This window comes from Leopardus geoffroyi, chromosome E1, assembly GCF_018350155.1.
Source record: "Leopardus geoffroyi isolate Oge1 chromosome E1, O.geoffroyi_Oge1_pat1.0, whole genome shotgun sequence".
Lineage (NCBI taxonomy): Eukaryota > Metazoa > Chordata > Mammalia > Carnivora > Felidae > Leopardus > Leopardus geoffroyi.
In genome coordinates, this window is record NC_059330.1 from 37,479,115 (window position 1) to 37,504,792 (window position 25,678).

At 39.7% G+C, this 25,678-nt stretch overlaps 1 protein-coding gene and 1 long non-coding RNA gene across 2 annotated transcripts in view; one reads left to right on the top strand and one right to left on the bottom strand.

The window, feature by feature from the left end:
- Window positions 1-1,341: 1,341 nt before the first annotated feature.
- The window catches only part of NPEPPS (aminopeptidase puromycin sensitive), a 96,286-nt gene continuing 71,949 nt past the window's right edge, over window positions 1,342-25,678 (bottom strand). The window contains exons 12-23 of the mRNA XM_045488593.1: window positions 25,298-25,358; window positions 22,084-22,193; window positions 20,176-20,239; window positions 18,334-18,473; window positions 15,788-15,922; window positions 14,097-14,316; window positions 9,341-9,483; window positions 8,856-8,912; window positions 6,088-6,195; window positions 5,449-5,604; window positions 5,108-5,155; window positions 1,342-2,969 (exon numbers count right to left, since the gene is read on the bottom strand). Coding sequence (XP_045344549.1) covers window positions 2,817-2,969; window positions 5,108-5,155; window positions 5,449-5,604; window positions 6,088-6,195; window positions 8,856-8,912; window positions 9,341-9,483; window positions 14,097-14,316; window positions 15,788-15,922; window positions 18,334-18,473; window positions 20,176-20,239; window positions 22,084-22,193; window positions 25,298-25,358 — 1,395 coding nt within the window. The 3' untranslated portion in view covers window positions 1,342-2,816. The remainder of the gene's footprint in view (window positions 2,970-5,107; window positions 5,156-5,448; window positions 5,605-6,087; window positions 6,196-8,855; window positions 8,913-9,340; window positions 9,484-14,096; window positions 14,317-15,787; window positions 15,923-18,333; window positions 18,474-20,175; window positions 20,240-22,083; window positions 22,194-25,297; window positions 25,359-25,678) is intronic.
- On the top strand, window positions 2,879-11,855 carry LOC123603555. Its single transcript, XR_006714930.1, has 2 exons — window positions 2,879-2,991; window positions 11,692-11,855. It is a non-coding gene; the product is annotated as an uncharacterized LOC123603555 (long non-coding RNA).

The following is a 25,678-nucleotide window of genomic DNA, read 5'->3' on the forward strand; positions in this document are numbered from 1 at the left end:
TGTTGCCTGGATCCAGTCTGACTGTACGACCTTTTAAATGTGAAGACATGACAATTAGTGAGAAGAAAACAGGTTTTAGAGGCTGGTGATCTTGGGCTGACCACTGGTTCTAAGTTGTTTTTTTCTTTTTTTTTTTTTCTTTTTTTCAAGTTTAAGAGGGAGGGAGGGAGAGAGAGAATGAGATCACGACCTAAGCCAAAACCAAGAGTTGGACGCTTAACCAACTAAGCCACTCAGGTGCCCCCTAAGTTATTTGTTGTGTAACTCTTTACCTAATTTTTCTGAGCCTGCTTTCTTACCTGTAAAATGAATATATTACCCGATAGGGAGCTACTTGGAAGACAAGCAGTAAATCTAACACCAAAAAGGCTGAATTAAGACCTTTAGAGACCCGTTATCATCAGGACTCTGGTGCCAGAATCAGTCAGGATATTAGTAGAGAACAGAGAACACACTTGAACTAGGTAACTTGACGAAGGTTTAATAAAGGGACTATTTACAAAGACATGAGCAAAGTTCAGGGGAACCAACAAGGAATAATGGAATGATCCAGAGCTAGTAAGGGAATAATCCTTTCCCTAGATTTGAAGGGGCAAAGTGACGGAGCTAGAAGCTAGAGAGGGCTTCTGAACAGGAGTCGTGGCCTTTGGTAAAGGGTCACAGACGACCCATGTGACCTGGGATGAGGAAGCCTGGTGAATAAATACCCTGACCGTCCTCTCCTCATGCCTTTTGATCTTGAAGGTATTACAAACTGGATCAACACAACCTGAAGTCAGAGGGCAAAGGACCCTGTCAGTGCAGTCCGTGTGGGCCAAGCCCTCCCGGGGCACAGAATAGGATGGGAGCGGCTCTGAAGGGGACGCAGAAGACACCCTCCACCACCTGTGCCGCAGCATAATTCAAGCCAATTAACTATTATACACAAAACTTGTATATACGCTGAAAATGAAATTACTTCTTTCTAGAATTTCTAATTGTAAAATGAGAATACTAAGCAGATTTCTTCTCAGTCTTTTTGGTGTCCCTACTTTGCTGGTGCCTTAAGCACATGCCTAGATGGCCTCATGGCCGCCCTGTGTGTGGCACCTGGACAAGAGAGCCTCAAGAAACGGGAACTGGCAAGTGTCAGGTTAACTCCTGAATGCTGACTGATCCAGAATGAATTTAGAAGGACTCTTAGGATTTTTCTGTTTAGGTCTTAGTCATTAAGGAATTCAGAAACTGGATTTTCTTAGACTCAAAAAATCCCATGATAGCAAAACTTCTTATAATCCTAGTGAATGACAGGAAACGTTTATAATTTCTTATTGAAGAGAATAAAAGAAATCAGGACATCAATTTCACATTGACATTTTTATTAACGCCAACTGTTTTTTAATTATTATTTTTTTTAAAACAATAGCACAAAAATGTTTCAAGGAAGCAGTCTCACAATCTGATGACCTTCTGAAATACAGTTAAGCCACACCAAATATGAATTCCTGTTAATAACACAAAAAAATATTTTTAAAAAGAAAAATAAAAAGAAAAGGAAAAAGGGAAGAAAAGGAAAAAGGTAGGGCCAGAGAAAAGGAAAGAGGTTTAGAGTTAAAACTCGCTGGATTAGTTAGGTGAGGCTTGTTAGTAGGATACACTGTTAAAGCGAAGAGTGGCACACAGGCTTACAGCTTTTGTTTGAACCAGTTACCACTAATATGCGGCCCCTGCAGCAGTTACCACGGACTTCTTACATGTCCAGAATGAACCAGGAGAAGCCAGTGTTGACACTGTTGGAAAGAGGCTTAACAGTTGGCCTGTCAGACAACTAAGACTGCTGTTAGCAGAGTAACTCCTTCAGGATGGCCTGGCTGAAAACCCTTTCATCTCTATGTCTCACCTATATGCATTTCAGGGTTCTTAAAAGTTATCTTAAAAAAGAAAGAAAAAATAATGTATATCAGTTTCTCTTATTTAATGTGGCTATAAAAGATGTTTCCTTATTATTTCTTTATCTCTAAGAAGGACACCGGGGGGGGGGGGGGGGGGGAGAGGAGGTTGGGGGTGGAACTAGGAGGAGGAAAAACCCAGACCAGGATAGGTTTGGTTTTTTTAACTTTTTTTTTTTTTTTTTTTTTTTTTTTTGGCCAAGGGGGTCACACAGAAGGGAAGGCAAGGAGGAAAACTACAATCCTTGGTTCAGATTGAGTTATGCAGGAAAATATATCTTCCTGATCAGTCCCCATGCCCAAAAAAAAAAAAAAAAAAAAAAAAAAAAAACAAAAACAAAAAACCAAAACCCCAAAAACAAAAAACCAAAAACACTTGGAATTATGCACAGACTCTATGTTATACCAGCTATCAGCCTTTCACGTTTAACCATTCCCAGAGCAATGGACACTACCCTTGGCTTGTAGGCTGCTCGCAGAACCCACTTCACAAAAAATCTTCTTCACCCAGAAGCCTCTAGTTTCCTTTTGGTAGGTTATAAAAACAGAACATCTGTCATTAACAGGAGAGTGTTAAATACTTTTAACCACTGACAAGGCTTCAGGAAGTTTCACAGTTTCGTTATGCTCTATTTTATTACTATCATATTTACATTTTTTATTTTTTATTTTTATTTATTTACTTATTTTTTTGCTGAATTGCTGATTTTCCTTTTTCAATAGAATTTAATTCTGGAGTGTGAGCAGGAACCAGTTAACTACATTCATCGTCCAACCCCCACTGGTTTGAAAGAAGACTCCAAATTCTCGGCATATGAATCAGCTGTTCGGTAGCCCCACCTCATCCCTGCAGCCAAGCAGCAGAACCGCGGTGGCGGCGCTCAGGGTTCACGCCGTAGGTGGCGAGGCCTTTCGCTGAAGGAGGTACTGGTGAATGCTCTCAGCATCTCGCTTTAGCCAAGCAGCATTCAGCAGGATATTTTCACAACACTGCTGGATGGTGCGCTCAGCTGAAGGAGCTGGGTGGCTCTCGAAGAAAGCCTGGTATAAAACAACCCAGAAGGTAGGATCATTACTAGCAATGGTAAGAAGTTAGAAGTATCACAGGTCATGAGAAGTTACCCACTGTTCTGTAAAGGATTCAAAAGCTTTAATCATGAAAATTTACCGCAGCTACTCCCAGGCTAAAAGAAAACAAAGCAGCCCCTTAGACCTGCATACAGGAATTCTTCTCCAAATACATGCTTCAAATCTAATCAAAAGGTAACAAAGAGGCAGAACCTCTGGCCTGTCTTTTAGGTTCATTATCTAGTGGTTAATGTAGGGCTTTGGAATTAGGTTGGGACTCAAATCTTGGTTCGGTCATGTATTAGCCTGTGAGTTTGAGTACATTAATCATTCTGTTTTCTCATTGGTAAGAAACTATTTAGTCCAGAAGTTTAAGAGAAAATCCATAAAAACTGTTAGCACAATACTTGGCAGGCAGAGTCCTTAAGGACGCACAAATTCCGGCTGCTTCAAACAAAGATTAATTTGTGAAGGCGATAAGACCACAAAGATTAAATTGCTGCTCCACAGACTCACATCTTTCATACAACAAAACCATTTCTGAGTTTATTATAATTTATCCAAAGCTTATTGATTAAAGATTCAATAAACTACGTTCCAATGAAGTATACCAAGATTCATAGTAAACAGAGCAACTCTTAAATACCAACCAACGAAAGGATAGGGGTCTTTACTTTGAACCAGTCGTCACAGGTGTAAAGGAAAGAATGACTAATTCATCAGATTAAGTCTAGAACTTTTGGAAATCAATAACCTCGTTCACACAAACAACAATGGCACCTTCGCTGAGGCTTGTTCTTGGGGCTGGGTTCTTAGGGCCCAAGTACAATACAGAACTGCCCCTCATTCCATCTCCACAAATAGCACCACTATTTACATATAAGAAACCCAGGAATTATCGTTGATTCTTCCTTCTTCCTCTGCCAGGTACATTCACAACACAGAGAAGCCAATCAGTAAATATTTGTTGAATTAGAGATTAACAAACCCAAGCCCTTGAATTTCATAACTCCATCTCCTGAAAGCTACTCTATCATTCTTGCTTGCAGTCAGCATCCCAAAATGTTTCTCTTTCCCATACTGCAGCCAGACTGAAATTTTTATGGTACAAATCACATCAACTCACTCCCCTGTTGACAAGCAGTTCAAGGGCTTTGCACTCTTAGGAAAATTCATATGGCCTCCAAGGCCCTCCAGTCTGGCCTCTACCTATCTTCCCGGCCTCAGCTTGGCCACTCACTGCCTTTCCCCCCAAACCAGGTATATGTACTTCTCCTTCAGAGTACTTCTATCCTTTACGGTAAAGTAACTGTTTCCACAGCATACAATGTAAGTTAAATGAAGACTTGATCTCTATCAAGTCTTTCACTGTTTTCTCAAGACCTGAAATCTTAAAATTCCAAACAATGGCTCACAGAGTGAGTGAAACAACACAACAGCCCTCAGAGCCTCCACATTCACACCTCGTAACCCCACTGCCTTCAAGAAGTAAAGGTAAAAGTGACACTTCAAAAATAACTTCACAATTAAATGCAATGGAAGGCTTAACATTAAGATTTCCCTCATCAGTGTATATCTGTTCCTCAAATGCTAAACTTTATCACTAAACTGAAGATTCTCCTTTGTAAGGGCTAAGAGGAGATTCCTTGCATAGCTATCTTGTCTCCTCGTGCACAGGACAGACCTATGAAGGTTGTTATTAGAAAGGAAAAAAAGAACCATTATCGAGGACCTACTACTCTGTTCCAGTCCCACTACATTACTTAAATAACAATCTTATCATCATTCCATTTTATGGATGAGGAGACAGGCTCACAGGGATTAAAAAACTTACTTGAAGTCCCATAGCTAACATAGGGCAGAGCACAGATTTATACTCAGATCGACTGATTCCAAGTTCCACCACGTTCCTTCAACCATATTGCAAAGCGCTCAAAGATGATTCCAACCCTAAATTCTTCAAGCATTAAAGACACAACCCAAGCTGTCTTTTTCCAAGCAAAAACAAGGATAAATACAGCATTACCCCAACATCGTATCATTACAATTTGGCTCATTAGTGTTTTTACTTACTAGATTGAAAAGTAAAAAGGAAACAGTACTTTGCTTACCTTAACCTCTCCAGCCATTTTATCAACTGCAAATCCCTCAACTGATAGCTGAAAAAAACAATGGTTTAAATAGTAAATGTAACTAAAAGACGCTAGGAACAAACTTCCATTTACCTAAAAACCAAATCATTTTATATTCTCCCAACTTCAGAATATTCTAGAAGGTGCAGGATGGGTGATGGAGAAGCCCTTTAATAAAGCTAATAATTATTTAAGGAACTTTTTTTTTTTTTTTTGGAAGAAACCCTTAAAGAGCAAAGACTATAGGCCTAGTGAATCAGGGATGTCTCTAAATAACATCTATGATAAGCAAGCTACTCAAAATAAAAATGTTCACACACCTTTATTAGTCTGGATATTAAGAATCCTCCCTGGTATCGATTATAAAGTTCTTCCCAGTTGTCTTTTATAAACTTCCAAGCAGCCTTCCTTCCATGCTTGCTGCCTCCTGCCACTCCACCAATTACTGACACAGTGTCCTGTGGGCGTACCTCTTCCTAGAAATAGAAAGAGAACGAAAAGTCTACTGTACTCAAAACATCTTCTGGTGCCAGAAAGGGCAAATGCTGTTGAGGTACCCAAGTAATCACACTGAAGACCCTCATTCCTTATTTTAGGAATAACTGGCACCAGAAAGCTTCCTAAAGATCAGCCAAATTGAGAATGAGGCACTGAGACAGGTAAAAACAGGCTGCTGAATAGATGTTTGCTTGGGTTCCTACAGGATAAAGAAAGGAAGAGACAGAAAGTAGGCACAGGGGTAAGATAAGTAGGCTTGCCAGTTTATTCCTGCTTCCAACTATCCCGATTCCCACCATTAGAGGCAGATATAGATAGAGGTCAGTAACAAAAGCCCATTCCATTTCCCTCAGACTAAGAGGAAGGGGTTAAAGCAGATCAAGAGAATACTGAATCAAAGACAGCTGCCACAGATTGATAGGTTACAATTCCCTCTAAAAGCAATTTTCATTGTAACTTACTGAAAGTGCAAACGTGAGGACTTTTTGAATCAATTCAGGTGAAAGAGTAGCCCCAAGGACCCTTTCAATTCGGTTTTTCTCTTCCTGCATATCTGCTTGTTTGTGAAGCTATAGTGAAAAAATACAGATCGAGATAGTTAACTGTCCCCTGGAAGTCAGACACATGCTTATATGAGCTTCTCCCCCAGTAAGGTGAAACTTCTGTTCTATATTCTCATTGGCTAGGCGCACAGGGCATAAAATTAACAGAAGATAAAACTTTACAGGATGTTCAGGCACTAAATTTGTGATTTGCCATTACAGTAAGTCACTAAATGTAAGTGAGTACTATGTGAATGGCTAGTCATCAGTTCTGAGCAGTTTAAATTCAAGAACTGAGGGGTATGATGTCTGACTAATGTTCTGTGTTAAATGAACAAACTGATGATTGCCAATACCATTGAAGGTCATCAATTTAATTTCTAATAGTCAAAAATGCATGTTAATGGTCTCTGATCAGTGGGATTCTGTATCATCAAATTTTTCAACTGCAAAAGCATCACATGCTGAATGCAGGAAATTAGGAAAATGAGAAGCATAAAGAAAAAATTAAATTATTACAATATGTACATTACCAAATTGGACATCAGATCATCTTATACCTATTTTGTGACCTTTTTAAACATTTCAAATTACAGGTATTTTCTTTATACTTTTCTAGTCTCTAAATCTTCCACAGTGATTATACCGAGTCTTTTTTCCACCATCAGAAACAAAACATTATGCATACAAAAATTACAAGCATATATGAGATATCTCTCCAAAACAACTTAATCGATAGACTCTGTTGACTTTTTTTCTCACTGAAGATTTTACACTGACCAGTGTCCGCACACCCCATCACAGGCCCCCATTTCCTCTTCTTTTCCTTTGATTTCTTTTGAGCAGCAGTGTAGTAAAATAGAAGTCAGGAGACCTGGGTTCTAGTCCTGGTTTTGTGTCTAACTAGCTGTGTGACCTTGACTAAGTCCTTAACCTCTTTGGATCTCAGTTTCCCCTTGTGTAAAATGAGTGGGGTGGAGAGATAATTTCTAAGGTCCTTTTCAGCTCCAGGACTCAAGGTCTGAACTCTGGCTTTCAAGAAGCATGGTTTTCCCCAAGGAGAACCTGTTAAACTAGTCCACTAGATGGCACCATAACACCACATTCCAAATATACTTTGAAATCAAAGTTCTTTTTTAGCGGGCCTCATTATTCCTAAATTACCAACAGAAGACAATCCTCCTCATCTCCCATCAACTGGTTTCTTGAAGAAACCTAATTTGGCCTTCATTAGAGCTCTTTCGATAGTAAATCAGAATTATAGTCAGCTCCCTTACATTAAATAGATGCCAACACTTATTAAATATACATACTAGAATAAATTCTTAAAAGTGTGCTATGACATGAAAATGTCAAGGTATCTGTCATGAGAATTTCAGAACCCCTATTTTGTTCCATACTGCTATGGAAAAGACAAAACCCACAAATATCTTATTTCATATACAAAGAAATACAGGATTCATAGTGCACAGTTTCACAGAATATTAAGACTGAGAAGGGACCTCAATGTCATTTAATTGAAAGTTAAGTTAAACCCAAAGTATAATTTTGATATTATTAGAAAGGAAACTCTTGTCCAAGATCAGTAAAGTGGCACATTTTGAGTTTCTTAAAGTTTACATTTTTCAAAATATTTTAATCATTTAAAAAATATGATTTGGGGGCGCCTGGGTGGCTCAGTCGGTTAAGCATCTGACTTCTGCTCAGGTCATGATCTCGCAGTCCCTGAGTTTGAGCCATGTGTCGGGCTCTGTGTTGACAGCTCAGAGCCTGGAGCCTGCTTCAGATTCTGTGTCTCCCTCTCTCTCTGCCCCTCCCCTGCTCATGCTCTCTCTCTCTCTCTCTCTCTCTCAAAAATAAACATTAAAAAAAAAAAAAAACAGGATTTGTTTAAAATGAAATACTAGAAATTGGATTTGCAATTTTGATCTACTTGAGGTCAGAAAAGTGTTCTTAATCCATTAAAGATGGAAGTAGCAAAGCGCATCCCATTCCTGTTCTGTTTGTTCCCACTAAGAGCAGGTCTTTAAACGAATGGGCTTTGCAGATTTGACACGTAATTTGGGTATTTAGACACATTTTGCACATTTTATTCGATGGTAATAAGTACATTCAGCTCCCCCTACCTGTCAAGTGATTTCTTAGACTGACAACCGCATGGACAGGGACTGGAGAAGTACAGTATCTGTATTAGAGTTTAATTACATGCCAACCCTCTGGGGAAACTACAGAGGCTACGCAGGCAAGTCAGTTAATTTCCTGTCCATTCATCAGAGGCACTGACATAACTCAAACCCTGGAGACACCTGATTCTCTCTCCCCTAAGCACGGACACAAACCTTTTCTTCAAAATGGGAAGGATCCTATGTAAGTTTACACAGAAGGGAAAATTTTAAGAGCTTGACTTGTTAATCAAAATGAACACTTCATTTTTTGGTTTAAGATACATAAACTTACAAATTAAAAAAAGTGAGAACACTAGATGACTTCTGGCATCGTATTGGTAGTACACGTGAACAGACATGGTATCTCTCTCCCATAGTTTCTTAATATTTGCCTGTCTGCAACATGCATATCTACGTATATTTCTTTCACCAGGACTTTTTTTTTTTTAACCACTTAAAGCTTGTACTGTGTCAATCCAAGTTTTACAGCAGAAGATGGAAACCCTTTCCAAATGTACTCACCTTTAGCATAATGTCTAAGGTAGTGCCATCACCATGCTTCAGAACGGTCAGATAAACCTACAAGAGAATACAGGAACGACAAAGAAGGCATCTGATTAAATGCATCTTGTTCCAAATATTCTAATGTTAAGACAGAAAGCAAGTCAACACGATTGTAAACAGCTGTGTGTGGATGTTACGTACAAACTGTGCGACAAAGAGCTTTGGAGCCCATACTGAAAACCAGACAGGGAGACGGCATGCACACTGGCTCTCTCAGGGGAATGTGCACAGATAATCAACTTTAAGCACAGTGTAGTCTGAGAAACTTTAAACAAATGAGAAGCTGGCTACAAACCACCTAAATGGCACATATTAACACAGAATCAGACACAATGTGTGGGTCAGTGTCTAGGTCATTTCTGGTTACCATTAAATACATCCCACACTGTGTGCAGAATGATGCAGTCATCTAGAAATCAAGGTTATTTATCATGAAAACCTACAGGACTCCTCAGATCAGCGGAGAGAATCTGTTTCCCTTCCACGTGGTCCTTAAACCGACGGCGGGCTTCTTCTAACGTTGCCTTATGTCCTGCTTTTCCTAGTTTGCCCAGAACCAAGCCCCTCAGGAGTGCATCTAGATGACCTGATTAAGAAGTAAAAGAGACACAACACTGCTTAAAAATCCCATTTTCACAAATATGCTACTTGGATATCTTATACCATGTCTACCATCTTGAACAAACACAATCAATTACCCTAGTACTTGAGAGAACACTGATTTATATTGTTCAAATCATAAGAGTGAAATGAAGTGCTAATAAACACACTAGACAAGCAAATAAATTTGCTGACTTTGTCTACAAATGCCAATGATCTGAATTTACTAAATGTTCACTCCATCTAGGTAATTACATTGCTAAGGATTATATGTGAAAGAAACAGGCTTAGATCATGCAGTTTTGATCCAAGATTCAGAAAAAAGGCCACATACTGAACTAGTACGCTGTGTATAACCAACTGAAATCTTAGATTTTTAAAAATCGAAATCTGATGGATCGGTTTACTCCAATAAGCACATAAAGAGATGTTCAACTTTGGTCATTAGGGAAACGCAAATCAAAACCACTGTGACATCTGCTTCACACCCACCAGGATGACTAAAAAAGACAGACAATAACAAGCACTGTCAAGGACGTGGAGAAGTTAGAACCCTCATACGCTGCTGGCGGGAACGTAAAATGTTGTGACCACTTGGAAAAACAGTCTGGCAATTCCTAGAGAGGTTAAACATGGGGTTACCGTATGATCCGGCAAGTCCAAGCAATAGAAATGGAAGTGTTGGGTCCACAAAAATTTGTACACACATGTTCACAGCAGTATTCACAACTGTCAAAAAGTAGAAACCATCCAAACACCCACCAAGTGATGAAAACACAAAATGTGGTACATCCATAGAATACTATTCAGCTATAAGAGGATGCGGTACTGACAGACAACACGGATGAACCTTAGCAACATTGTGCTAAGTGAAAAAAGTGAGACACAAAAGGCTACACGGGGTATGATTCCATTTACAGGAAGTGCCCAGAGTAGGCAAATCCATAGAGACAGACAGCAGATTAGTGGTTACCAGGGATCAGGATTGCCAGGGGATGGGGAGTGACTGCCATGGGTATGGAGTTTCTTTTGAGGCTAAAGAAGTTATTCTGGAATTGGATGGTGGTGACGGTTGTGCAATGCTGTGAACTAAAAAAGACTGAGTTGTATACTTTAAAAGGTACATTTTATTATATACTATGCCTTAAAAAAAAAAAAGTTAACACTAGCAATGATGGATTGCAATACCAAAACAGCTAAGTCGTGGTACATACAATGAAATACCACTAAGCAATAAAATGGAATGAACACCCTGGATGTATCTCTAGCACATTATATTGAAAGAAGCCAGATGTAAGAGCAGGAAAAAATATATTAGGATTCCATTTTCATAAAGTTCTAGAAGAGATAATATTAATCTAGGGTGAAAAAAGGCAGAATAGTGTTAGCCTGGAGGGGATGGATAGGGGAACCGGCCTGGCAAGGACTGACTGGGAAGAGGCCCCGAGGCAACCTCTTCAGTGTATTTTTTGTCAAAAGTTGCTGAATTGTAACATTAAATTTTTTTTTAATGTATGTTTATTTTGGAGAGAGCAGGGGAGGGGCAGAGAGAAAGAGAGAGAGAGAGAGAGAGAGAGAGAGAGAGAGAATGAGAATGAGAATGAGAATGAGAAGAGAATGAGAATGAGAATGAGAATGAGAATGAGAATGAGAATGAGAATGAGAATGAGAATGAGAATGAGAATGAGAATGAGAATGAGAATGAGAATGAGAATGAGAATGAATATCCGGGGCAGGCTCCAGGCTCTGAGCTGTCAGGACAGATCCCGACCCGGTGCTCGAACCCATGAACTGCGAGATCATGACCTGAGCTGAAGCTGGATGCCTAACTGACTGAGCTACCCAGGCGCCCCAAGAAATGTAACATTTAATTGTGCATTTTGCTACATTTAAATTATAACTCAGTAAAAAAATAAGTCCAAGAAAACAATAGGAGATCAATACACAACACAACAGGACACTAGTGAGGTTCTTAGAAGAACCAATTTGTAATTCTGACTCTGGTACTCACTTGCTGTGTGACACAAGGGAATGTTTTATTATTTTGCTGTTTGATTCTTCTATCTATAAAACTAGAAAACTAAAGATATTCTCCCTATTTCATTAAAGTGTTTTTGAGCCGTGAAAGAGAAGTACAATATCCACCAGTCTGCGTGGATCTGACCCCATATACCCTCTCATGTTTTGTTTCTAGGGCTCTGTGCTCCTGTCCAAAGCACACTCCTCCGTTGGGTCCCGACTCCTCTCCATCGCTTGGCCATCGCTCCAGGAATTACCCCCCGTCTCTTTCACATCACGGATTTTTCTATTACTACTCTAACATTGTCATCAGCACAAAAACATGTTACAAAATCTCCCTCTTTATTAAAAAAAAAAAAAAAAATATGCCTCCACTGACTCTACATCTCTCCCCAGACTATCCCCTTTTCTCTGACTGCCTTTTCAGCAAAAACTCCTTGAAGAAGTTGTCTGAATGTGGGGCGCCTGGGGGGTGGCTCAGTCGGTTAAGCGTCTGACTTCGGCTTGGGTCATATCTCACGGTTCTTGAGTTCAAGCCCCACATCCAGCTCTGTGCTGACAGCTCAGAGCCTGGAGCCTGCTTCCGATTCCGTGTCTCCCTCTCTCTCTCTCTCTGCCCCTCCCTGGCTCATGCTCTGTCTCTCTCTCCCAAAAATAAACATTAAAAATTAAAAAAAAAAAAAAAAAGTTGTCTGAATGCGCCCTTTGCTTACCCCCTCCCGCTCTGGAGAACCACTAGTGCTCTCCACCGCTCCATAGAACTTGCTGATGACCTCACCAACCCCCTTCATCTCGCCAGACTCAGAGCACCAGCTGTCACAGTGGGTAACGCTCCTTCTGCACTGCTTCTTAAGACGTCTGGAACATCTCCTCCCTCCTGACTCTCCCACCTCAGTGGCCAGTCAGTCTCCCTCGCGGACTCCTCGTCTTCCACTCAATCTCCAAATCTTGGCCCGGCCTCGGACCTAGCCCTCAGACCTCTTTTGTCCGCCTACACTCAGGCCCTGCGTGATCTCGTCCGGTCTCATGGCTGTAAACACCATCTACACACTAAATGCATTTATTCAGCCTAGACCTCTAGGCTTGACTCTCCACCTGGATGTCTAAGTTGACATGTCCAACACCCAGCTCCTGATTCCCTCTGTTCCCAGCCCGCTTCTACGGCCGTCCTGTTCTGTATCTGGCAAGGTCACCCCTCCAGTCCTCAGGCCAGAATGTGGTGGCTCCTCCTTCTTCCCCTTGCAGTCAGTCCACCACCAAATAGGTTCAGTTCTACCTTCAAAACATGCCCAGAATCTGCCACCTGCAAGTGTAAGCTGCACCCGGCACCTCGACTGGATTACTGGAACAGCTCTGTGATGTCTCCCTGCTCCTGTCTCTTGCCTCTCCACTCGTCTGGGTCCCACACAGCTGAGTACGTCAAGTCACGTTCTTGTGCATCAGCTCTCAAGTCACTTTCTCATATCACTAACTGTGAAAGTCGAAAATGTACTAGGTCCCACAGGTCCTATAGGAGCTGCCCTGCTTCCCACTCTGTCCCCCTCACTTACTCCGTCCTGATGTAACTAGCCTCCTTGTTATTCCTTGAACAACCCGAGGTTGCTCCTGCTGCAGATCTCCTGCACTGGCTGTTCCCTGTCTGGACCATTTCCCTCTACATGGCCTCACAGCTCTCTCTCAGGTCTCTGCTTATGCTCATATTATCACTTCATCATGAGTGACTGTTGCCCTGACCAGGCTAGGGTGTACCGGCCTACCACTCTTTAGCTACCTTACCTAACTTTATTTTTCTTCATGACACTCGTTGCCACCTAAATTATCGTATGTTCAATGGTTTGCTGTGTCTCCCACTAGAATGTAAGCCACACAGGGCAAAGCTTTCTTCACTGCTGTACCACCAGCTCCCAGAATAGTACCTGGTATTTACTAGGCGCATAAATATTTGTTGAATCCACAAGGGGAAAACATAGAGCTCTAGGTAATTGTTACTGTTGTTCTTATTGCAAAAGACTCTGAGATCAAGACTGCCAGGATGAAATACCACCTTTAGTTATTTGCAGATGGTAGAAAACAATTATATATAAAACCACAAGATCACCAATCCCAACATATGATGACAGCAAAAGAGTAAATATACAATTATGGAAATAATCAGAGGAGACAACACATGTAGAATGTCAGTAACTTCCTTAATTCACTTACTGTCTCTCGGTATCTTTCCAAGTTGTACATATAAGGTGCCTGATGTTTATGGCAATAATAAATAAAATCATCTAAAATTCCCTTTAGCTTTTCTTGACGATAGACAGGCCTTTGGAACGCTGTAAAAGGCCTCTATTTCCACCATTTGTGTTGTTTACGAATCGTATTTAACAGTGAATACACATAACCACCACTGTTTTTATGTTGGTGACCCATGTAACTTCACCAATAAACTTAAGAGACCTAAGATTTAATTTCTGGGGAGCTGAAAACATAGTAACACCCAACAGATACCAAGATGCTGATACTGTTAACCACAGCTGAGTAAAAAGGGTCCAATTTCTCATCAATTCTTTCCCCATTCCGTGCATCCATTACCTTCTCCAGGTTTGGGGTCCCAGCCTAGTCTCTCCCCTATGGGTGAAAAGACATCTTTCACAAACTCCTGGATTTCCTCATAGAAGTCTGTGTGGGACAAGAGAGTTGAGAGAATCCCCAGGTTACAGCTCAGGTCGCTCCATACAGTATAATTGGGCTCATTCACAAAAGCCTCCATGACTTTTAGAACCTCTACAGTGCTAATGATTCCAGCTCGAGCCTGGGATAGGAAAAAACATAAATTAATCTAGTCTTCAGACAAAAACAAAACAAAGAAACACAAGCATGCATTTTCAGCATTATCTACTGCTAGTCAGTCATTTCTTTGGTTGAAAGAACACAGGGGATTATGAGAATAAAACTCCTATCATGACAATATCCCTTATTTACTTTTTGTTATTTGTGAGAGAGCAACTTAGGTACACTTTGTTTGGTGACAGGTGGTATAGCTACACTTGTGGTGAGCACAGCATGAGGCGCAGACTCGTGGAATCACTATGCTGTCCACCTGAAACTGATGTAACACTGTGCATCAACTATACTTCAATGAGAAAGAAAGCAAGGGAAAAAAAAGAAAGCAAGAAGGAGAGCCGTTAACTTCCTATTTCTATCCAGTGTCTGGGGCCTTGGCTTTGTTTTTATTTTTAAAATTCTCATACTTTCAGAAAAGACACAACAATAGTTAGGGCTTTGGTTTTTGACAGAGGCTCTTTCAAAGCTGGACCTGCCAACTGTGTCAACTTGAGTCTGTCCTTTACTCATTTGTGAAAGAAGGCAAACTGGAAGGCCTTTCAGAATTAACTAACAGAGCTAGGAAAAGGAACTCGTGTTACAGCAGCCAACTGCACAAATACACCACTCTCCTGGGACAGGTCTCTCTCAGCAATGAGATCAGCAGATGTGAGGTTTTGTGCATCAGTGCTAATCTGTGTTTATACAAAGGAGGAATCCAAAACCAGTTACTGCAGAAGGGAGGGAAAACTCAAGTCCACTTTAAAGGAACACTAGGAGGAATCTGACAATTTTATCACAGACATCTGGAAATTATCTAACCTATGTTGAAGTCATAAAGATAATACTACTAATTGCTGATTTAAATCCTTTCTGGAACAAAGCCAAAAGAAATATAATCCTTTTTTTTTTTTTTAAAGTAGGCTCCACGCCCAATGTGGGGCTTGAACTCATGACCCTGAGATCAAGAGTCAGATGCTCTCCTGACTCAGCCGCCTAGATGCCCCACATAAATATAATTCTAAAGCTAATGGACTATTATTTGAGTAGTAATGGAATGTTAAAAAATTCTAGATGTTTCCAGCCAAGTACAATCACTATTTTAGAAAAATATAAATTATTCTGAATTATTAAAAAAAAAAAAAAAAAAAAAAAAACATCAGTGGGAAATTTCTTCAAGGCCCATACCTATTTCTACCGAAAAGAATTTTTGCCTTACGAAGAATAGTTTTCATTGCAAAAAGCTGGCTTAGGAGTAGTGACATGGGATTTGTTTCTGGTAAATTATATAGGTTCAATCTTGTCATGTTAATTAATAATTAGTCATTTGTTCTAGTCCCAAAAGGTGTTCAACCTTCAGGAAGAGCCATATTCTTCTAATTATGTTTCAGTCAGATACTCCAGGAAAAACAAAATCCTTTTATCAACAAAATCCATTATACTACTTGAGAGAGGCTCACCAAGGAGAAGAGGTCATTTTGTAATCCAAGTCGATCCACAGGGGGCAGAGAAAGGTCACGAATGCCGGGTAATAAACTTTCCAGCATGGCTGAGCTGTACTGGGTCCGATAAAACCCAACTGTTCCCAGGTTTAACTGAAAAGATACCCAATGGACATTATTAATTAAACAGTTCCATTTGTTTTGTTTGTTAATTTTTAATTTTAGTGTTTGTTTATTTGAGAGCGAGAGCACAAGCAGGGGAGGGGCAGAGAGAGAGAGAGAGAGAGAGAGACAGACAGACAGACAGACAGACAGAATCTGAAGCAGACTCCAGGCTCTGAGCTGTCAGCACAGACAGAGCCCAACGCAGGGCTTGAACTCATGAACCATGAGATCATGACCTGAGCCGAAGTCAGAGACTTAGCTGACTGAGCCACCCAGGCGCCGCATCCATTTGTTTTTTAAAGCAGTCTTTTGCAGGTGTGAAAGGAGTTTTGCTTTCAGTATATCTGAGTGAAAACAACAAAGATCACATATGCAGGCAGGGATTAAAATGAAACAACACATAAAGATAGAAAGCGGTTGTCAAAGATGAAAACAGGTGAAAGAAAACAGAAACTTGACACAGTGGGGGACAGAGTGAGAGACAGTAGGAAGGATATGGTTGGGAGGGAGGGAATCACACGGATCGGTTTCTATGGCTACTCTCGGTGGACGGTTTTAAGTTCACAGAAAATATTTACTATATGTAAGAACACGGGGACAGTGGAATCTCTGAGGAAGACTAAACCTTTACAAAAAGACTCATCTACTCAGCCCACAGTCTCACCAGAATAGCAATGCTCAGGTCCTAGATTTTAAAGAATTGCATGGACTTTAAAGGTAATTTCATATAATTTGTGGAGTGAGATAATCACGGACTGTTACCATTCTCTGTAGGCTAATGACCGACAGGCAAAAATATTTTAGATAATATTTATACACCAAATACCTTAAAGGTAAAATAAGGTAGAAGATACAAGTACTTCACTATTTATGTTTTTAATTTTACTACTTACATGTATTTTTTTTAATTTTATTTATTTATTTTGAAAGAAAGAGTGAGCACGAGCAGGGAAGGAGGGGCAGAGAGAGAGGTGGAGAGAGCATCCCAAGCAGCCTCCACACTCAGCATAGAGCCTGATGCAGGACCAATCCCAGAACCATGAGATCATGACCTAAGCTGAAACCAAGAGTTGGATGCTTAACTGACTGAGTCACCCAGGTACCCATGTAAGTATTTTTTTTTAAATCACCTCACGATAATACAACTGCTATTTTATTGATTCCCTCTACCTTTTACTGCAGGAATAATACCTTTATTTACCCAGTTACAATCACAGCATACATAGGTTTTTCTCATTTATAAGAAAAATTTCATATAGCGACATAATCTTCCAGATGTAATTTCAAATGGTAACATAGTATTCTGAGTATGTATATGTGTGTATCTATCTGTATTTTTAAAAGTTTTTATTTATTTATAATTTATAATTATTTATTTATTTATTTATTTTTATAATTTTTTAAATGTTTATTTTTTGAGAGAGAGAGAGACAGAGTGTGAGCGGGTGAGGGTCAGAGAGAGAAGGAGACATAGAATCCAGAGCAGGCTCCAGGCTCCAAGCTGTCAGCACAGAGCTCAATGTGGGGCTCAAACTCACAAACCGTGAGGATCATGACCTAAGCTGAAGTCGGCCGCTTAACCGACTGAGCCACCCAGGCACCTCTTAAAGATTTTATTTTTATGTAATCTCTATACCCAATATGGGGTGTGAACTCAACCCTGAGATCAAGAGTCTCACACTCTTCTGACGGGAGCCAGCCAGGCACCCCTCCATTGAGTATATTTTTAAAAACTCATATATGTGTACGTGTATATACACACACACACACACACACACACACACACACACACACACACATATACATATACAAAAGTCTGAGATAATGTATAATTCCTATTAGGAACCTATAATTGGGAGAAAAGTTTATAGTAGATACTTTTATTATGAATGGTACAGAGTACAGAATAATGGGAAATAATCTTTACCAACTGTTATTTTTATGAAATTTTAAAACACCAGTTACAAGAATTTCACATTTCAGCGACACAAACTCATTATTATATGTGTGGCCTCGCTTGACGATAGCTGTGCATACACAATGACAGCACATCGTGGAGGTTAACATCTTGTTACAATGACAGCGCAGCTGGAAGTTGCAAGACCACAGACCTTTTGATTAATGTGACTTTACACATAATCTACTATTTTTTCCCCTTTGATCATATCCCTTTTTATCTGCTTATGTACCACTCCCTTACCTAAGGGAAGGTATCAGATAATATTATTTGAAAATTGGCCCTAAATTTCACACAGGACAGTTTAGTAATGTTTTTGTCTTTGCAAGTCCTCATCTAAACTAAAGCAGAATTTACAGCCGGCCATAAAATGTATAAAGGAAGTGAGAGAAATCAATTCATTTAGGTAAGATAAAAATGGCTAGGCCATTTATGGACTCACCTTTACCCACTGGTCTGGTTTGACATTTTTCAAAACCACATTCATCTCTGGCTTGTCCATCAGAATTTTCAGTTTGGCATGGTTGGGGTCTTCACTAGTAGAGATTGTGATAGGAACCATCCACTGGGGACAGTCTTCTCCTTAAGCAACAGAAGAACAAATAGAAAACTTGAAAAATAATTTGTCATTGGAAGAAATAGAAGGTAAGGTGGAGAGAGAGGACTGGTATCTTACATATGAGCTTGAGTCTGTTAAGCCAATAGCTCATTTTCAATGGTACATAAACTCTTCCATAACCTGAATAATACTAGTATAAAGGAAGAGAGAATTTATTAACAAAAATCACAATAGCCTAAAAGAGAAAAGGAGAACAGTTTATTCAGTGTTTCTTAATTAAAATTCGTGTTAAATTAAAACACAGTGATTTTAATTTAATCATTTCCCTTTATAGAGTAACACAGACAGTAATGATTTTACTGTAAAAGAAATTTCAAGTAGGTCAAAGTCTTCATATAGCATTTAAAAACATTCTAAGGTGCAGTCATTAACAAGTATACGTAGTGAAGGGTTGACTTAATTTCTTAGATAGGATACACGCTAGAGCTGACGGATTCCATCACTAAAAAGCCATAGCTCAAACTCAAAGCTTTTGCAAGGCAGATAACATACCTGTCTTTTAGGGATCCGACAGAAAAACAGACTTTGAATTAAGATGCCAAACAGAAGAGAGTCCTTTGCCCATTGCCCAGTACATTTAACTATAGTTACATTTAACTATTTTACTAAGTTATCTAGTTTTGTGCTATCAGGTTAAACCACAAATTAAAATTTCCTAACAATGGGACATTTCAGGTTTTAATACTGCCTATACTGGTCAGTCACAGAGTATTTGAAAAAAACTGCAAAACCTCTCAGTCCTGCGATGCAGATTGTGGGTATGAGGCAGAAAACAGAAACTGTGACACTTAGGGATTTATTTTGGATAATAAACTTGTCATCTGACTTGTCAGACAGCTTTACTTAAAAAGTAATTCCAAATGCTAAGGAAGGTTAAGGATGAAAGGTATATACCTCTTAACCCTAGTAGAGTGTACCCTATTTTGGAACAAGAAAAGGATAGGTGATTCTACTAAGAATTGTTTTAAAGGAGGTGAGAAAGGTACTTTTAATTTCCTGAGCAAAAGAATCTAATGACCTGTAGAAATAATTTGAAAAGCCAGAGTCGAGTGGTATAAACTCATGGAATCCAACTATTTTGTTTGAATTCCTACTCTTTAACTCATCAGATAGGCGACCTTGGGCAATTTAACTAACCCAGCTATGCCTCAGCTCCTTCATTTGTAGAAAGGAAATAATACTACCTACCCAGTAGGGTTGCTGAAACTATAAAATAAGGGTCAGTGATACTGCTTTAGCACAGAAAAATGGTACATAATAACTCTAAATAATCTTTGTGCTTTATTTACTTGTTTACTTAGTATGCCCAAGAATTAAAAAGAAGACAAAGAATTAGCCACCCACACAAATGTGCAGCAAGATTCTTGTAAGGATAGAGACCTCGCTTCTTGGGTGTTCCTATCCTTCTTCATTCCTTGCAGCCTCCAATAACATACAGAGACATGGAATTTCAAAAAACTGAAGAATATCAAAACACCACAAATACCTCATGAATCTCCCCTTTTGAATTCCTAGATTTCATTTGTATTTTATTACCATTTCCTTGTTTTTATTTAATCCTATCAAAAATATTAAAAAATATGTAATTACTTCCTGTTAATTGGAACACTACTGGAATGGTGTCCACATTCACTCATCAGCTCCCACTTACAGCCATTTGCTTACCAGCATATGGTCCACTGGCACAGAACTTTCTTTGGGACAACCTCAATAATCTGTCATCTTCTACCTAAGAAAGCATAAACAAAGGCTATTAATAGTAGTATCAACATTTTTTTTTCCCCTTCTTTTTGGAGGGGCCAACACTTCTGTGACAAAGTAGAAGGTGAAACCAGTACAGCCAAGTGTCTCATGAGAACACAAAGTGCAACAGTGAGGAAGAGGACGATAGTATAGAATGGGAGAAAAGGCGCTGTTTCTCATTTAGGCCCCAAAATAACAAGCCTCTAAATAAAAGGCTGTGTTCTATGTAACACGGCCCCTCAGAAGGGTTATGTATACAGGCAAGAACCTTAAAATGTTACCATTTTCACAAGGATACGTAACAATAAATAATACTGCAGCCAGTTGTTTTAATCTTTATAGAGGGAGGTTATGTCTTTAGACTCTTAAGCTTCTAAAAAGTGGCAACCTTACATTAGCACATGGACTCAACGTTCAGAATTCAAAGGTTTAGAGTGACTGCTAAACATGAAAGAGGCACACATTTTATTTCAAAGGATGAGCTTTGCAATGAAGCACAAAAAAAGTGGTGGGGGAAAACTGCAAAAACAATTTAAAACAACCGAAGTGCATATTAAAAAAAAAAAACTTTGCAAATATGCAATCGTTTGCTTTACTTATCATTTGTTAATAACTTATCATTTGTTAATACGTCCTAGAACATTTTAAATAACATAATATATAACAGATTAGTATCACCCAAATTCAATGTCAAATTAGGCCAATGACCTTTATGGATAAACTGACTACACAAGACAGAATTGAAAAGCTAAAAAATTTGAGTAAAGAAGCAATGACCGGGGGCGCCTGGGTAGCTCAGTCCTGCTGGGAAGACACCTCATTCTGAGGTACAACTCTCTGAATTCAGGTAACAGTTCAACTAATAATAGTGCAATTCTGATCAAAATCCCATTGCCACCCAACCAACATTAAAACTAATTTTAGGGGCACCAGGCTGGTTCAGATGGTGCAGCATGTGACTCTTGGTCTTGGGGTTGTGGGTTCGTGCGCCACACCGGGTGTAGAGATTACTTAAAAAATAAATCTTAAGTGGTGCCGGGGTGGCTCAGTTGCTTGAGCGTCCGACTCTTGCTATCAGCTCTGGTTATGATCTCATGGTTGTGAGATTGAGCCCTGGGTTGGGCTCTGTGCTGAGCATGGAGCTTGCTTGGGATTCTCTCTCCCTCTGTCCCTCCCCCGCTCATGCTCTCTTTCAAAATAAATAAATAAGCATTTAAAAATAAATGAATAAAATATTTTAAAAAGTGCTGATGTTTAAGAATGATATTATCAATGGGTGTTGAATTCTCACAAATGCTTTTCCTGCATCTTATTGAAGTGATTATGTGGTTCTCCTACCTATATTCTGTTAGTGTAGTGTTTATGAATCAAAATACTGATAGTTTTTTTTTAATGTTATATCAACTTTGCAGTCCTAGGATAAACCTGACTTGGTCATTTTAGAATTCTATCAAGGGGCACCTGGTTGGCTCAGTTGGAAGAGCATGCAACTAGTGACCTCAAAATCATGAGTTCAAGCCCCATGTTGGGTGTAGAGATTACTTAAATAAACTTAAAAAAATGAGTTATATCAACAAGTTTACAGTGTTTTCCTTGGGGACAGTAAGAGTAGACAACATTTTGTTTTCTACTATATGTATAATTTTAATGATGGCAGAGGGGGAGGCAAACCATTTAGTATACAGATAACAGATCACCAAGAAAACAATGCAAGGGCTAGTTTAAATGTTACCTAGAATACTTAAAGTACAGAAAAGCAAATGAGGTAACACCGCCTGAATTCCATGTAGTACAGTAGCAGACAAATTGGAGGACTTTTTATAAGGTTACCTGTTCTGCTTCCACATAAATGAGGGGAAATCCCATTTGTTTGGTCCAGGTATTCATCACCGCTGCGATAGGTTTACCACTAGCATTTTCTAAACTTTCCCAGAGGTCCTCTAGAAGATAAACACGAACAATGAAAATCTAAAATGTTTACATTTTTATTTTCTGAAACAAACCAGAAACTTTATATAGCTCCTGACGCTATCTTGCTAACCAATTCTTTGATTCTTTCAGGTTCGGGAGATAAACGGGGGGTCAAGTTAATGTCCACTTGCCTCTCCATTAAATAAACTCTATTACAAAAACCGGTCTTATAGTTTAAGATGCCCCTAATTGTTCCAGTTTAATAAAAAAAAAATATCACAAATTATTCAAAAAAAAAAAATCACAAATTATAGGAGTGCCTGGCTGGCTCAGTCAATAGAGGGTGCAACTCTTGATCTCAGTGTTTTGAGTTCAAGCCCCATGTTAAGCCTAGAGTTTACTTAAAAAAAAAAAAAAAAAAATCCATCACAAATTATAGTAAAGAAAAGACAAACAGGGAAGTTCAAACAAGAAGATAACAGAAACAAACATATTCAAGATCACCACTAAGCATCACCTACAAACTTAAAACCATGATATCCATTCAATTAACAGAGGTTTAAAAAACACTCAGTGCTCTAAGGCTGAAGTAAAACTCATATGGTCAAATGGCACTGGTGGCATGGTAAGCAAAACAGCAATACAATGAGATACACGCTATAATGGGGGCATGAACGGAGGAAAAGCCCTTAAGGAAAAATCCAAGGAAGGGGCACCTGGGTGGCTCAGTTGGTTAAGCATCCGACTCTTGATTTGGGCTCAGGGCACGATTTCACAGGTTTGTGAGCTGACAGTGAGGCACCTGTTTGAGTTTCTCTCTCTCTCTCCCCCTCTCTCTCTGTCCCTCTCTCCTGCTCGCACTCTCTCTCTCTCAAAATACATACGTAAACTTTAAAAAAAAATTCAAGGAAAATAAAGGCTTCACAAGAGTTGGCTTCTGGTCTGCATCTTGAAGAGGAGTTGTTCATTAGGCAAAGGGAAAAAGGCATTCCAGGTGGACAAATAAATGGTTTATATACAAAGAAAAAGTGTAAGAAAGACACGAAACGTTACTAATGGCAAATGTTCAATGCGCTGAAGCTAGAAGGCATATCCAGCAATGAGGCTGAAACAGTAGGCAAGGGCTGACCAGCTAAGACTATGTGTGGCTTGGGGCACCTGGTTGGCTCAGTCAGTTAAGTGTCCGACTTTGGCTCAGGTTATGATCTCATGGTTCGTGGGTCCAATCCCCACATCGGGCTCTGTGCTGACAGCTCAGCGCCTGGAGCCTGTTTCAGATTCTGTGTCTCCCTCTCTCTCTGCCCCTCCCCTGCTCACATTCTGTGTGTATCTCTCTCAAAAATAAATAAAAATTAAAAAAAAAAAAAAAAAAGACCATGTATGGCTTAAAAAGAACAGACTATACTGTGAAGGGACTGAAGTATCTCAAATGTTTTTAATCAGTAGGTGATGCAATAATCAGTAGGTGATGCAATCAAGTATTTGCTTGAGAAAGATAACCCTGGCTAGCCTCAGAGTGACAGGGAGAACTGAAGAGAGTGGGGCAGGCAAGAAGTAGTGAGTTGGTAGGCAGCTGTGGAATTCAGTAGAGATTGTGAAGGCGTGAATTAAGCAAAGGGTAGTGAGGACAGACAGGATAAAAACCATGGATGGTAACTGCAGTGTCTTTGAACTGCCAACTGTCTTTAGAAGTAACATAAACCCAAAAAAGGTACATGGTAGGTGTTGCTTTTCTTTTTAAAAAAAAATTTTTTTTTTCAACGTTTATTTATTTTTGGGACAGAGAGAGACAGAGCATGAACGGGGGAGGGGCAGAGAGAGAGGGAGACACAGAATCGGAAACAGGATCCAGGCTCTGAGCCATCAGCCCAGAGCCTGACGCGGGGCTCGAACTCACGGGCCACGAGATCGTGACCTGGCTGAAGTCGGACGCTTAACCGACTGCGCCACCCAGGCGCCCCATGGTGTTGCTTTTCAAAGTGTGGCCTAAAGACTAGTGGCACTGGCTTCACCTGGGAGCTTGTTAGAAATGCAGATCCTCCGGTCTCACCCCAGATCTACTGAATTAGAAACATTTTCAGCTCTGGGTTACTGCATGTACATTACAGTTTAAGAACCAGAAAGCTCTTTCCTCATGTATTATGTATATATGCATGCTAAAGACTCAGAAAATTTGCAAGAGCACATTCTTCTTTGGCTCTGCTTTAAGGAACAGAATGCCTCTCTATTTCATAAACTGAGATGGACATTTATGGCCAGGGGAATGGGGGGTGGGGGGTAGAAGGGCAGAGTGTCAGGATTACATCGTGTCTTCAACAGAGAGGCAGATAGGTGTATGTATTTTTTTTTTTTAATTTTTTTATTTCAACGTTTATTTTTATTTTTTTGGGACAGAGAGAGACAGAGCATGAACGGGGGAGGGGCAGAGAGAGAGGGAGACACAGAATCGGAAACAGGCTCCAGGCTCCGAGCCATCAGCCCAGAGCCCGACGCGGGGCTCGAACTCACGGACCGCGAGATCATGACCTGGCTGAAGTCGGACGCTTAACCGACTGCGCCACCCAGGCGCCCCAGGTGTATGTATTTTTAATTCACAGGTCATAAACCTCAGGAACAGCCCATGGCCGGGCCTCTCTGAACTTTTGTCATTCTATTAGATACTAATGACATTATATAAATCTTGTTTTCTAAACTTTTTGTTCACTAAGAACTCAAAACTCCAACTCCGGTTCTTTGTCATTTTCAATCAACACTTACACCTTTATTCTTTCTTTGGACTCCCATTCACAATAAGTCACAGACCACTATACACTATAAATCTTAAACCTAACTTCATTGAAACTCTGTTATTCCATAAGTTTACTCCTAAAAATGGTTAATTTGCAGCAATTTTAATGGCCAAACAGAACTTTTCAGACTCTTGGAAGTGGCAGGACACTGAGCCATGGAGAGCAGACTACCAGAGGGCACCGGAAGGAAGGTCCTGATTCATGCTGATCCGTGACTTAACACATGGCACCAGATAAGTCAACTTGATTTCCTATGTTAAGCATTTAGGAAAAATTAAATGTCCCACTCTGGATTGAGTGCCAACACCTTCTCTCCACTCCTATCTCAAGCTATTAAAGATTACCTGTGGCAGCATTCTTTTGTTGGAACTTGGTTAAATACATGTTCATTCCTTTCTTAAAGTCCTGAGAAAACACAATTTTTAAAATCCAGGAGATTAAGACCTTGGAATTTATAGTGTATCTGCATATTAGTACTCAAATTACCTGAGTGTCAGATTTACTGAAAAACACATATCCCTCGAATGTCTGCTACCTTTTATTTAAGAATGCATACGCTTTGCCTTCTACTTTTGCTTTTAAGTTTTATACCAGCCTCCCACACATCCCCCAAACACATTTACACATCATTCATCTAAGAGACCACGAGAGTCAATACAAAAAGAAATGGAGGTATAAGTCAGATCAGAGTATATTCTTCTAGGATCTAGAAAAATTACTTAGGA